At 44.6% G+C, this 15800-nt stretch overlaps 1 protein-coding gene across 1 annotated transcript in view; it reads left to right on the plus strand.

The window, feature by feature from the left end:
• Positions 1–10185: 10185 nt before the first annotated feature.
• Positions 10186–15800, plus strand: part of LOC126458125 (low density lipoprotein receptor adapter protein 1-like) — a 203539-nt gene continuing 197924 nt past the window's right edge. Inside the window, exon 1 of the mRNA XM_050094959.1 lies at positions 10186–10331. Within this exon, the coding sequence (XP_049950916.1) occupies positions 10286–10331 (46 nt within the window). The 5' untranslated portion in view covers positions 10186–10285. The remainder of the gene's footprint in view (positions 10332–15800) is intronic.

The following is a 15800-nucleotide window of genomic DNA, read 5'->3' on the forward strand; positions in this document are numbered from 1 at the left end:
CATTGTGCTAATTACAGCGCCACCTTGCTCCGTCATGGACTGAGTAAATAAGTTTTACAGTTGTGGTGGCACTCTCAGCTTGGTGCTCCAAGTGCCCACTCGTGCCGCTTGCGCCGTAAACAAGCCCTCCTTACAAATCACTCATGTGTCTCAACTTAGAATAATGCTCAAGTGTGTGAGACCCATACCAGACTGGGCTACCAGAGAACATAAACAGAAAAGGGCGGCACGTATTGTCACATAACTGAGTACAGGAGTGTGTTCCGGTAATGTCGAAAGCCTGTATCGGCAGACTCTTGGAGATAGACGCCACTTATCCTGCGAAATTCTTCACCATATTTCAAGAACGAGTATTGAGTGATCAAGCGATCGATCATCTTCATCGCTGTACGTATCGCTCCAGTAGAAACTGTGAAGACAAGATTAGACTAATTATAAAGCGTACAGAGTAATTTAAGCAGTCACGCTCCCCATGCTCCAAACACAGTTGGAGCAGGAAGAACCCCAACAACTGGTACTATTCTAAGAAGCTTCTGTCATGCATTTCACAGTGGCTTGCAGAGCATGTATTGTGATGTGTTGGTTGAGCATTTAGCTCGTCCGTAAGATGCTGCGAAATCTGAATCCACTGGCCAATACAGTGAATAGATCGTGCCCCATGAGATCATGTGGCTGGCCGGAGTGGCCGAGCGGTTCTAGGCGCTACAATCTGGAGCCGCGCGACCGCTACGGTCGCAGGTTCGAATCCTGCCTCGGGCATGGATGTGGGTGATGTCCTTAGGTTAGTTAGGTTTAAGTAGTTCTAAGTTCTCGGGGATTGATGACCTCAGAAGTTAAGTCCCATAGTGCTCAGAGCCATTTGCACCATTTGAGATCATGTGATATGAAAAAGCAAAGTCGAGCAACGGATAACTAACTAAATATCTGAATTTACAAGGAGTGACACAACTATACATTAAATTATTGATAAAGATTTCCATCAAACTTCTAAATGAAACTAAAGGTCACTATAATAATTTAGTTTATTCCTAGATGCATTAATGTGATTCTAGCTACTGAGTAAATAATTCAGGTAACTGCAGAAAGGTATTGTGATGCAAAAACTTGTAGGAAAGACACAAATGGGTGGAATTGAGACAGAAATGATACAAAAACGGTCTCCACGAAAGTTGCCAATGATAGCTGAATAAGTTGATAACCCAAGGAAAAGACACAGAAGAGAACAAACAAGTACCATTTCTCTCGCCTAAGCGCATATTGAGCACAGCTAGCTGGCTGTAATGATTAATTTACACAATGAAACTTTGCTATGAAGCAAATAATTTCGCTGTCGTCTCCTCACGATATATGCAAAAGCGGCCCACGCTTCCCACTTCTCCTGATACTCAGGCGCAGAGGATGGCTACGGTAGTGGCTGAGAATTCTAAGTTCAGTCACAGCATTTGTGATCAGCTCTAAAGCAAAGACATCTCCCTGTGTAGTACTTACGTGACCTCTGTCTGTAGTCCCAAGATGAAGCCCCCTTCATATCTGGATGTGAGATGAAGTGTTGTCTGTCTTCTGTCCCAAGACGAAGTCTTCTCGCTATGGAGGCCTGAGATGGAGTCTGTATTCTAAGATACACTGAGAAAAAGTGTGTTTCTCCTCTTCTCCGCAAAATATAGCTGGTTCTGTCAGCTCTAGAATCTTGCTAGCCAATAGGAGCATACTTTCTCAGTTCTGACCAATGAAAACTTTATAACAATTACAGCTGTTTCCCTTCTCCTAACGGAACTGCCGTGTTTGAACAATACTGCTCGGTTCACTGTTAGAGTGGGGTAGAAGACAGAAATCCTTTCCCACTGTATGTGTGTTTTTATGTTTCGTCCAGTAGAAGTGGCTGCATGACTACATTCATAAGTCTCCGCCACCACTACGAATTTGGTAGTCATGAGCTAACCATAGGCCACCTCACAAAATTTAAACATCTACACCTGCAACCTCTTCTGACCCCTGACGCTTATGTCTAGCGCTATCGTATTTTCCTCTTCCCTCCACAGTTTTTATCTTTTCTAACGGGCATTCTTTAAGCTGCTCGCACATTGAAAGTTTACAATGAACTGGGCAATCTCGACCTGCCATACCCACAGCGACCGCCTGGGATTTACAATGTCTCGAAAAACATCACTCACTTTCCATTGCATACCTGACTGAATCCTGGCTTTCAGCAGAAATATTTATGGTCTGCGTGCCGTCCTCCCCTCAGAACTCTTGTTCATTCTCACGACTGTACCAAGCTCCAGAAAAACGCAACAAGGACCTGTGACCATACAGAATTAAAGGAGACAGTACTGGTACACCGAAGGTGTTACATTCTTCAGCCACTGTCCCTGCTGTCGAGACATCTTCGCGGGTACCGGGCGCGGTTGGGCCACCCTCTCCCCAAGGGGAGTGGCGGGTTCAGCGGCGTTCGCGGCGCACGAGGCGGAGGGTAAATGTGGAGGCTGGCCGTGTGGCATCGCCCGCTCTGCCTGTGAGTGGACATGTGGCCGCTCCTTCAGCAAGGTCCGAGCAGGCACACGGGGGGAGGGGTTTATTAGTTATTGGGAGCTCCAACCTTAGGCGGGTGATGGCGCCCCTTAGGGAAATAGCGGAAAGGTGGGGGAAGAAGGCCAGTGTTCACTCTGTCTGCTTGCCGGGGGCTCTCATCCGAGATGTGGAGGAGGCCCTGCCGGCGGCGATAGAGAGCACTGGGTGGACCCGACTGCAAATTGATGCTCATGTCGGCACCAATGACTCCTGCCGTCTGGGTTCAGAGGTCATCCTCAGTTCGTACAGGCGGTTGGCGGAGTTGGTGAAGGCGGAAAGCCTCGCTCGCGGGGTGGAATCAGAGCTAACTATTTGTAGTATCGTTCCCAGAACCGATCGCGCCCCTGGTTTGGAGCCGAGTGGAAGGCTTACACCAGAGGCTCAGACGATTCTGCGGAGATCTTGGGTGCAAATGTCTCGATCTCCGCTATCGGGTGGAGAAATGTAGGGTCCCCCTGAATAGGTCAAGCGTGCACTACACGCCGGAAGCGGCTACAAGGGTAGCGGAGTACGTGTGGAGTGCACATGGGGGTTTTTTAGGTTAGAGAATTCCCTCCCTAGGCCCGACAAGACGCCTCCTGAGACGCGGCAAGGTAGGAGTAGGCAAAATGCAACAGGAAATAACAATATTAATGTGCTAATAGTAAACTGTAGGAGCGTCTATAGAAAGGTCCCAGAACTGCTCTCATTAATAAACGGTCACAACGCCCATAAAGTACTAGGGACAGAAAGTTGGCTGAAACCAGACGTAAACAGTAATGAAATCCTAAACTCAGATTGAAGTGTATACCGCAGAGACAGGACAGTGAAGGGGGAGGCGTGTTTATAGCGATAAGAAGTGCAATAGTATCGAAGGAAATTGACGGAGATCCGAAATGTGAAATAATTTGGGTGTAGGTCCCCAGGGGCTTCAGCTAGAAGTACGCGGTTGGCGACCGCGGGGACCCGAGCTGAGTCTGACGTTGCTTCCACTTACTTGTGTCAGACTCCTTCTTTCTCCTTCCCTGTCGGCCTCCCTTGGCCAACTCTTGCTTTTTCGACGCCAACGGTATTAGGTTTCGAGGCCCGAGGGCGTCTTTCCAATTTTCTTATTCCTACTTATAACCCAACTCCTGAGGGGAGCCCACCCCTTAAGTAAAGCCAGCAGTCCTGTGAGCTGTGAGGGTAACACCGCAGGTTGGACGGGAGGCCAGCACCCTCTCTCCGTAAAAAATTAAACATGCTTTCAAGACTACAAGTAAGCCTCGGAACATTACTGACAAAGATAGACGACGTCAATGGCAAAGAAACGGTATACGATTTGGAACGTGGAATGTAAGGAGTCTGTACAAGACAGGAGCTGCAATCAGTGTCGTGAAGGAAATTCAGAGGTACGAACTGGATCTAGTTGTATTGCACGAAATCCGGTGGGACGATGCTGGGAGCATTGATGTTGAAAACTGTACAATTCTGTATGGGGCCTGTGAACGAGGTCATCTGTTAGGCTTTGGATTCTGCGTCAGAAAGACGTTGGCAACTAATGTTTCAGAATTCGTTTCAGTCAACCAAAGAATATCTGTTCTAACACTGGAAGTAAAGCATATTAAGGCGACTTTTGTGAACTGTCATGCTCCCACGGAGGAGAGCGAATGTGAAGTGAAAGACGAGTTCTATGCACAGCTAGAGGTAGTGATGGACGCTATTCCAAATGGACATCTGGGGATCCTCCTTGGTGATATGAATGCCAAGGTTGGGAAAGAACAAATATTCCAAGACACAACAGGTAGGCACAGTCCACACAACCTAAGCAATGACAATGGAGTTAGGTTCATCAGCATCGCTACATCATTAGGGTTTTTCATCTGCAGCACAAACTTCCAGCGGAAAAACATACATAAAGGAACCTGGGTATCACCAGATGGGAGAACTGTAAATCAAATAGACCATGTTGCCGTTGATCTCAGAGCCAAGAAATGGTTGCTAGACGTTAAGAGAGCGCGGGGTACCGAAGGTGGGAGTGATCATTTCCTGGTCAGAGGCCATTTAAACATACAGTGTAAGGGAAGAACGGGGCCTAAGTTAAAAAGAGTGGAAAGGTTCCATGTGGAGAAACTGATAGATGAGGAAACGAAGACCAGATACCAGTTGCAACTTAGTAACCGCTTTAAAGCACTCAGTGAACTGGACGCGAATCAGGACCTCGAACTAATGTGGGGAAACATCCAGAGCTCAGCTAGGGATACAGCAAAGGAAACACTCATGGGAAACCCAGTGGGCAAGAAGATCTGGTTTGGAAAGGAATATGCAGATGCCCTGGAAAGGAGAAAGGAAGCCAGGAACAAATGGCTGAAGGGGACAAATCTGGCACAGGCCAAAGCACAATTTGAGGAGGTCCGAAAGACTACAAAGCAATTCTGAGAAGAGCAAAGAGGAAATACATAAGGCATATCATCACTGAAGCAGAAACAGACTTCAGAGGACAAAAGACGAGGGCAATGTTTCTCAGGGTGAAGTACCTCTGCAAAGGTCACCAGGCCAAGCAGAAATTTGTCAAAGATTCCCGTGATAAGATCCTGACGAACGATAGGGACATAGCTGAGAGATGGAAAGAGTACTTTCGACAGCTGCTGAATTGTGATGAACCCGAACTGCAGTTTGATTTCCATTACCTAATTACAGCCGATGCAGACTATCCCCCACCTACCCTGGATGAGATAAAAACCAGAATCAGACATCTTAAACAGAATAAGAGTCCAGGTGAAGATGGAATACAGGCTGAAATGATCCTGGCAGGAGGAGAGAAACTTGCAGAAAAAAATACACTGACTGATACAGGCAATATGGACCAAAGAAGAACTGTCCTCATGTATCTTCTCTGTCTCTTCATCTTCTCCTTGCGAAGTCGGCATGTATACCTGAACTATTTTGTGGGTGCTGGTTGCTATAGATTTTGATGAGAGCAACCCTATCACTGAACTGTTGACAGTAACTCACTCTCTGCCCTACCGTCTTATTCGTAACGAATCCTACTCCGGTTATGCCATTTTCTGCTACTGTTCATATTACCCTATACTCAACAGAAATCCTTGTTTTCTTTCCTTTTTACTTCACTGACGCCCACTACATTTAGATTGAGCTTTAGCATTTCCCTTTCTATATTTTCTAGCTGCCCTACCATGTTCAAACGTCCGACATTCCACGCCCCGACTCGTACAACGTTATCCTTTCGTTGGTTATTCGATCTTTTCTCTTTTCAGTGTGCAACCCGATATCGAATGGGAATTAGTCCGGAATCTTTTGCCAATGGGGAGATCATCATGATTCTTCTTCAGTTACAGGCTAAATGTCTTGTGGATGCACATAATGTGTCTTTCATGCAGAGGTCTCCATTGCCTTTGCATTTGTGAGGTGCTAGCGACCGTGCAACACTTCGACACCATGCCTCAAGTTAGTGGAGTGCCGCGTTATACAGGGCTATTACAAATGATTGAAGCGATTTCATAAATTCACTGTAGCTCCATTCATTGACTTATGGCCACGACACACTACAGATACGTAGAAAAACTCATAAAGTTTTGTTCGGCTGAAGCCGCACTTCAGGTTTCTGCCGCCAGAGCGCTCGAGAGAGCAGTGAGACAAAATGGCGACAGGAGACGAGAAAGCGTATGTCGTGCTTGAAATGCACTCACATCAGTCAGTCATAACAGTGCAACGACACTTCAGGACGAAGTTCAACAAAGATCCACCAACTGCTAACTCCATTCGGCGATGGTATGCGCAGTTTAAAGCTTCTGGATGCCTCTGTAAGGGGAAATCAAAGGGTCGGCCTGCAGTGAGCGAAGAAACGGTTGAACGCGTGCGGGCAAGTTTCACGCGTAGCCCGCGGAAGTCGACGAATGAAGCAAGCAGAGAGCTAAACGTACCACAGCCGACGGTTTGGAAAATCTTACGGAAAAGGCTAAAGCAGAAGCCTTACCGTTTCGAACTCATTGATGGGGACATGCTGCGCCGAGTGTGGGAGGAACTTGATTATCAGCTTGATGTCTGCCGAATCACTAAAGGGGCACATATCGAACATTTGTGAATGCCTAAAAAAACTTTTTGAGTTTTTGTATGTGTGTGCAAAGCATTGTGAAAATATCTCAAATAATAAAGTTATTGTAGAGCTGTGAAATTGCTTCAATCATTTGTAATAAACCTGTATTTGTCTTCTGGAGTCATCACTTACAGCTAACAGCGCATCATCTGCAAATGCTACCAGTCCGCTTATGTTAGCGCTGTCGTGCAACTTCTGTAGTATGGACTCCAATGCTGCATCCCGAAACTAAATTCTGGACGGCAAGTCCATTTCAGGGATGTTATTGTCCATTTATTGTTTGCTTTGTTTATCTTTGCCATTGTTCTGCTTTGTATCAACACCACTAGCACTGTAGCACTGTTGTCAGTTAGTTGGCGACTAAACAGTTCAACTACGCTCCGTAGTCTCATACTATGGTCACCATAGGACACCGCCAGTCCCGTCTCCTGTTGCCATTACCAGCCAATGTGGTTGCATGGTAGGCAATATGTGGGGGCGTCGAATGCCGTAAACATCATTGGCCTTTTGCGACCTCGCACTCAAGGGTTATCTTGTAAGTAATCTTGTAGCGTCCTACAGACAGTGAACGATGACCCCTTGTCATAAACCGCAGCATCATCAACAAACAGCTGCAGATTACTGCTCACTCTCTCGGTGTACAGAGAATATGAACGATTCTATCACCCTTCCCTGGGGTGTTCCTGGAGATACCCATGTCTCTGATGAACCCTCGCCGTCGAGGCAACGTACTGAGTACTGAGTCTTCAAGACATTCACATATCTGGGAACCTATTCAGCATGTTCATACGTGCGTTAACATTCTGCAGTGGGGCACAGGTGAAACGCTTTTCGAGAATCTAGGAATATGAAATCTGCCCTCTGTCCTTCATCCGTAGTTCATCATGCGAGAAAAGGATAAGCTGAGTTTCGCACGAGCGATACTGTCTAACACTGCGTAGATTCGTGGATATAAGCTTTTCTTTCTCAAAGAAATTTACTGTATTCGAACAGAGAATATTTTCAAGAATTCTGCACGAAACTGATGTCAAGGATATTGGTCTGTAATTTTGTGAGTCTGTTGTTTTACCTTTCTTATACATGGGAGTCATCTGCGCTTGTTTCCAGTCGCTTGAGACTTTGCTCTGGGCGAGAGATTCACGGTAAATGCAAGTTAAGTAAGTAGAGTATTCTTTGTAAAACCGAATTGGGATTCCATCCAGACCTTGTAAGGTGGCGCGGTCCCCTGTCCTTCATTTCTTACATATTCCGTCCTCACAATTGTATTCTGCACATCAAGACGCTTCATTCGAACCCAAAATCGATAAGGTGGAGTCAATTTAGTATGAATTCATGTAAGCGATATGCAAATCTAGTAACTAAATGGCAAGTGCGCACCGAGGTTGAAAAAAGTCGAGGTTGGCATACACAACATGATGGCCACAGGAATTTTCGTTCTAAAGAGGAAACCATCGCACTGGGAAGACCGTCCCTTCAGAGGGCTTGGTCAACAGCATACCTACTTCGGCCGAAGTGACCGCCCAGAGAGAAGACAGCTTTTGCAAGAGCGAAGGAATAATGACCCCCGTGTTCGACTTACAGGCGAATTCCGCTACATTGTGTGGAAGCGCCCAGAAGACGCATTTTTTCATGGACCGACTGCGTAGTTACGGAGTTCTCACAGGAGGACAGTATACGTCTGACGGAGATGCTACAGATTTCTGCATTGGTTGACTCAAACGAAACGTCATTCTCCCGTTTAAAAGAGCAATGCTGATTGGGAAAATATTTCTAATGCAAACAGCCAGTGGAGTGAGGGAAGACAGCGAATGATATACCCTTGCAACTTTTCCAGATAAAGGGCCCGTTCTGTTGTCACTCTTAGAGTGGGAACACGTAATGAGAGCGAGTGCGCTCGTACGTGTACGCAAAGAGCGAGGAACAGAGTCTCTCCTCAGTACTTCACTGGGACAGCACCTCTGTCGAGAGCGAATCGAAGTGCGACTCACTATACTGAGTCCTTGCGATTAAGCGTTGTTCACTGTGTTGGCCGACACACTTATTGTGCGGTGCGAACACGGACAGAGTGCTAGTTAAACACCTGCGAGCGAGTATTGAGTGGCATCGCGGTGGACTGGTTATCTGACCAGTGTACCATGCCAATAGTTAGACTAGGGGCGGATAGGAGTCCTTGACTTCATCAAGGTGTAGGGGGAGTTTGATTGGCGAGGGTCGGTCCAGATAGAAAGAGATAGTTATGTTATTTGGCAGCAGCGAGCGACGCAGGCAGCAGTCGTTGCAGCTCACGGTATTATGTGCTACAGCATATGCGAGCCCAATCTGTCCTCCATAGCAGTACACTCCATTACATTTCTCACGCGACAGCCTTGACCATACCTAGAAAAGTTATTCAAGTTGTCTAGGCATGGCTCTCAGCCATTCTGCCGAGTAAATAACATTCTTAATGAAAAGGGAGAAAAGAACGTTTCCATAATTTGTAAAAATAATAGCACTTCTATCCATAAGAGGCAATCTACTGTTCCGAAAAGGAACCGGAAATTTATTATTATTTTATAAGAAAAAGTTTCACTTGATTTCTCAGAATTTTTTGTAATAAATAATATGTTTAGTTCATTTAATGTTTTTCTTACACTAACTAGCAATACTCCCATACCCAAGCATTCCACTAGTTAAGTAAGAATATATAGAATATTTTTGTGTCCTTTCCTTACATCAGACATCTCCAGAAGATCTTTGTTGCTGAATGTTTTTCAAGCAGTTCTCGCTGGTACATTAGGAGCGTCTGTCTGACTTCTGTAATAGTGTGAGGTGGAAATTGTTTCTTGCAGGAGCCAAAGGGTACTTGTTGGATCAGTCCATTGCACAACTTGACAGAATAAAACACACACACTCACAACCTGTCGACCTATTTGCTTTCAACTCTTTCAGTTGTTTCTTGACGCCAGAGATGCCCATTACTATGCCCTCCATACGGGAGTTGGTACGATGCCCAAATGATGGTACGTTTGTACGATTCTCCTGCGTGAACGATTTCTTAAACGTGAAATTTAAAAGTTCGGCTTTCCTTTTACTAACTTCCACTACCACACCACACTGATCAACAGAGTGAATGGATATAAGCGCTAGACCCGCTCAGCTATTTTGCGAAGGCCCAGAATTATCTCGTGTTCTCGGCTAGATCTTTTGCTGTGGTACGACGGTGATAGTTGTATGCCCGTGTAGATGTACCCGACGATGTGGCGCAGCGTCGAACGCCCTTCCGACAGGCGTTACCTACAAACGCGTCAGGACTGTAGCTGTGTGGGAATGCTACCCAGAAGGGCATCGCGCTGCCTTTGTTTTGGCGAGCTACGACAGTCTTGACAGCCCGCTGCAGTCCATCTAGGGTCCACCGCGCGTCCCGCTTGTTTGGCCTGCAGGTCGCGTAGCGTCCAGCTGCCGAGCCTTTGTCGGCCGGCCTCGGCGTCCCCTCCCCCCACCCTGGCGGCCGTCGGCTGGGTGCGGTGGTGGGGGCGGCGGTGACTGGCGCGGGCTCGGCCGGGCGGCCGTCAGTTTCAGGCTGGCGGTGGGACTGCGAGGACGTCACTGCACAGCACAGGACAGCACACGACGCAGCAGTCAGCGCCGACAGCCACCGCGACAATGTCCTTCCTCAAGGCCTTCTGGAAAGGGAACTCCAAGCACGAGAGTGAGTACTCGCTGGCGGGCTGCCAAACGTTCCGCGGCCTGCATCTGCGTGCGTGCCCTCCGTTCCGCACAGGCGATCACACCGAGCACTCTGCCAACTTCTGCAACTGCTCGAGCATAGCGAAGGCGGTAGTTTTAACGCCGCAGGCGACTGAATGTTCAACTGGGAACACCAATGTGGAATCGAAAGGAAGGCGTGCTTCCGCTACCAACAGCATCTATGTTACTCCAGCAGCCATTTAAGTCTATTTATGGATGTGCGAGTATTTTGGGGAAATGTTGCGCCACAGCTTCTAAGTAAATTCTAAACTTCACAAATTTCGGAGCTTATGTCAGTCATGTATTTAGTGATTTATGGCTCAGAGTCACAATGGCTCTTCATAGTTATCCAGTATGACTCAATTACGCTGACGAGACTATGGTAATGTTATGGAAACTATTTGGTGAATAAAGCCGTGTTGCAGATTCCGGCACTCGTGTCTTCCTTACTGACGCTGATAGCGTCAGATCAACGACAGTTCTAAATGTTCTCGAAGCAGAATGATGAACTTCGAGATTAATTCAATTTAATAGGAATACGCTTATTTGTTGTTTGTAATTCCATTGTAGTTGAAATGTTTTAAAAAAAGTTGCTAAGTCCAAAGGAAGTGTCGCAACTTTATGCTTATAAGCCATGTCGCTTGAAGCAAATATAGCCAGTTCGAATGCAGCTTGGGACACCTCTTTGTATGTCTAGAGAAGCTGTTACAGAGTAGTGAAGATGTCGCCAATATCAAACGGTAAATGCCACGTGACATTCGCTATAATGCTGTTTGTTTACATTTTGCGTCAAGATTGAAACTTTAATATTACTAGTGTTTCACTTATTTTCACGTACTTTTTTATTGGTGAAAGCAATGATGAGTAATTGTTGCTGTTTCGGATGTAAATCAAAATACGTAGTAGGAAGGACAGTTATTTTTCATAGGCAGGTAGTACAAAGTCACAAGACGTTTGGAGGCAGTGGATGTTGGCGACAAATAAAATCTGTTCTTCGTATGTGAATGCTCGCTCCATAGATACCGCTGACCTATGGGTATCTGTAACGAGCTGATAAGTGATCATACCATTTTATGCTTATGAGCACGTGTCTAATCATTAGCTGCGATTTATTCGATACTTAATGATTGGTAGCCATGCCTCACCATTAACGCAATCTGCAAACATTCCAAATCTTCTTCTCCTTCTCCTCTCTCTCTCTCTTTCTCTCCCACTTGCATATGAATGTCTATATTTGTGATTAAATATGATGTGAGTTGCTTTACGTCGACACGGACATGTTTCTTACGGAAAATATGCCTTAGAGCCCTTACGATTAACCTCCTGTCATCATTTTACTATCGACACCGAGACCACTCTTCAAACATTTGTCAGTAAATGACGTAAAATCACTGTACGAGTCTGCAGTAATAACGTCACTAGTAAATGTAATTTTTCGTCTTATTGTTTTCATATTTAGTGTAAGCATACAATTTTACTTTTTTTCGGATTAAGCCACCACCAGTATCTAGCAGACAGCAAAGAAACAAATGTATAAGAAATGTATCCGCAGTTGTGAATACTAACAGCCATCAGCTGTATAAGGGAATGACGGCGATGGAAATGTGTGCCAGACCGGGACTCGAATCCCGACTTCCGCTTTATGCGAGCGACCGCCGTAGCCGCTTTGGCTATCCGTGTACGATTCAGGGCCACACCCAAAGTCCCAAATGTCGTGATTCCTGCGTCACAATCTGTACTCGTACACATATTATGTAATTCCCGTACAGGAGATGGCATTTTAATTAAAAGTCGCTGCCTGTTATCGGCGGATAAATACGATATTACAGTGCCTGTGTTGCTCAGAAGAACGATGCAATGTTCCTACCGACATGCATCCAATATCGGATTCCGAAGATGTCTTACGTCGAAACGCCTAAAGTTAAAGCTAGAGTATTGTTGTGCAGTGTGGGATACTTACCAGAGAGGACTGATGGACGACGTCGATAAAGTCCAAAGAAGGGCAGCTGTTTTTGTATTGTCGCTACATAGGGGAGAGAGCATCACGAATAGGATAAGCGACTTAGGGTGGCAATCATTAAAACAAAAGTGTTTTTCGTCGCGGTGTGTTTTTCTCGATATTTCAATGACCAACTTTCTCATCTCAATGTGAAAATATTTTATCGTCGCCAACCTACGTAGCGAGAAATGATCATCGTAATAAAGTAAGAGAAATCAGAGCCCGAACTGAAAGATTTAAGCGTTGATTTTTCCCATGCGCTGTCAGAGAGTGGAACGGTGGAGAAGTAGTCTGAAAGTAGTTCGAACAACCTCTGCCAGGCACTTAAGAGTGAATTGCAGAGTAGTCATGTAGACATAGATGTACGAGTACAATAAGTAGTTTAGTTCAAAAAAATTAAAAAGCGGTCAACTAATTTAACTATTCACATAATCATTACAGTCTCTTATAATGATTTCTTGCCACGTGACGACATTACACTTTGTCGGGCTTAAAAAGAGGTTAAATTTTTTTTAAGGGTGAAAAGCAACATCATGAGAAGTAGAACAACTACTTCTCATTTACTGCTTTGTTGCGTGACAGATTCTGACGATAGCGTAAGCCGAAACCCGTAAAAAAGTACATGATTTTTAAACAATAAAAAAGCGATCAAGACGGAAAATTACATTAGTACCCCTTAAAAGCCTTCATTACAGATTTCAAAGCAACCGTTAAGTACCGAACGAGGTAGTAAATAATTTCTGTAAATACAAACAACTGTACCAGTCGCTCCAGTCAAGTGCGGCAAACAGCGGTTCAAGTGTGCATCTCTTGAATTCTGCAGGTGATGAACGTCAAACAAAAATTTGATCCATTTCTCGTTATGAGGTTTTAAAATTAGAGTTTTTCGCGAAACAACGATGTAGGGATATTCTTACATGGTCGGGCGGTCACTTGCTAGGTACTTACAGCAACTTCTATCGTTATGAAGAAATGTGTCTTTGTTTCCAAATCCTTGTCAGGTCTTATGAGCTTGCTGTCGAGAGATAGCTGGTTAGAAACTGCACTTCAAACTTCGCTGCAGCAACTTCTAAATATCTTCCAGATATTCCACACTTCAGCACCTTCGCTTTCACATGGTGAGTGCTGATTTTACATGATTGTTACATGTTTTTGTAATCAACCCTTCTAATACCGTATGTTATTGTGAGCCACAGGGACAATGTGTCTGCCACACTTTTTTTCAATTTCTCTTCACAGTAACAAGAGCAGACAGTGGACACTAACAACAAAACAAATCGACTTCGATACTAAAAATAAGTATTGGTTCTTTAAACGAGACTAACTGAACTTCCTCCATAAAATACCATACTTACATTAGAAATTACAGTTTAGTTTAGTAAATTTGCTCCTGAGTGTGTGGAACTAATTACAATTTGAGCTATCTAGTACAACAATAAATAATCACTTCAAAAGCTTATATGTTCATACTTAGCCACAGGTGGCATAAAAAGGGGAAAAAAAATAGAGTGACATATACGTCATAAGTACGCGAAGCCACAAATAATTTGACTCATGTTATTTCATTAGTATCCACTACAAGTCATTCACGCAATGTAACTTCGTTTGCTGCAACGTACTTGCATGTATCAACAGACTGCATTTTTAGGCATATTTTAACGGCTGCCAACATATACATGACAGAGACATTATGCGGAGAATTTGTGAAACAACCACGTATTGCCATTACATCTGCTGTAATTACCTCGGCAGAGTTCTGACGCAAACTGCTATACCCACCGAAATAAACCCTGTTCGCTGTGTGAACATCCTTTACGTAAAACTATGAATACATTGGTGTAATCCTTACAAAGAATGGGACGGAAATGATAGGAACAACTTGGCCTGCACCACACTGTCTTTCATTTTTATGTTTACAATTACTGGTTTTGGATTATCCAAATTTTATGTAATTTTCACGTCTTGATAGATTTTACATTTCGTTTTCATTGCTCCTCTATGACATTTGTTCTTATGTGAGGTTATCCATCAGCACACATACGGAACGTCTTCCAAAGCGAAACCTTGCCTGCGATACACAGGGTGTTCGGAAATTCACATTACGAACTTCTAAGACTTGTAGAGGGGAATGAGTACATAATATTTAAAATGGGAACCCATGTCCGCAAACGTACTGTTTCCGTTCTACGATGGTTTCAATTCAGATGTGTAACACTTTCACGAATGCTGAGGGAAAGAGAAAAGTCTCAGAGTTGTGAAACAGCCATGTCTGGGCAGACGAAAACCCTTATGCCACACATCTTCAGAAATTTCAGCACCAGTTTGATTTTAACTTGTTGGCAAGTATTGTGGATGGTCATGTGATTCGGCCATACTCCCTTCCACTCAAGATAACTGGTTCTGCGTACTTGATCTTTCTACAAAACGTTATTGAACTCGTTGTTGAAAGCTGTAGCACTGAACGTTCGTCAGGAAACGTGGCTTCGGCGTGATGATGCACCGTATCACTTCTCAGTTTCGGTTCGGAGACATCTCAGCAGACGATATGGTCAAAGATGGACAGGCCGAGGTGATCCAACCGCGTGGCCGCTGCAGTCGCCGAATTTAATCCCTATGAACTATTCCTTGTATGGTCAAATGCAAAGTTTAATTTACGAGACTCCTATAGAGACAGAGGAACGTCTGCCGGTACGAGTTGTGGCCGCCGAAGTAGAAACTGAAGAGTCACCGGGTGGGATGGAGAGTGTGTACCAGAACATGCTTCGTAGGTGAAATGTGTGTAACAACGTAGGCGGTCGCCACATCGAGCCGCTGTTGTGATGCATCAGTACTGTTCTGTACGTACAGTTGTTGGATTATTTTTTGTTTGGGAATAATGTAAACACGTAATGCTTAATTGTTAATACAAACAAATGTGCTTAAGTCATAAATGGATGTTTCGTTATCTTTCCTTTCGAATTGTTACCTAATAACTGGACTGCGTCACGCCTAATTCAGTTCCTCAAGAAAAAGTGAATGAGTTAAACATGTGAACTGAAACTGTCGTAAAATGGAAACGGTACATTTCCGGGCGTGGATTCCTATTCAAAATATTATGTACTAAGTCCCCTCTATAAGTCCTAGAAGACTGTAACGGGAATTACCGAACACTCTGTATTAATGAATGATATATATACCATTGAAACTGTGTAATCAGTTTGAACATTTTTACCGAAAAAAACGAGAAAACTGCTCTCTGCAGATAGGTGTCTAATCTTTGTCCAGAAACATACGCAGTGAAAAGGAACAATATTTTCAAATAATTGAGAAATTTTCTTTCGGGAGAGCAGGCTCCTTCTCGACCTTGTAAGCTGATCTGTCTAGTATTTCGTTTGCCACACGAAGACATCAACGTTCGTATACACGAGAAAACAAATGTTTGTCATTCCTGAG

The sequence above is a fragment of the Schistocerca serialis genome, chromosome 2, assembly GCF_023864345.2.
Source record: "Schistocerca serialis cubense isolate TAMUIC-IGC-003099 chromosome 2, iqSchSeri2.2, whole genome shotgun sequence".
In the NCBI taxonomy this organism is placed as follows: domain Eukaryota; kingdom Metazoa; phylum Arthropoda; class Insecta; order Orthoptera; family Acrididae; genus Schistocerca; species Schistocerca serialis.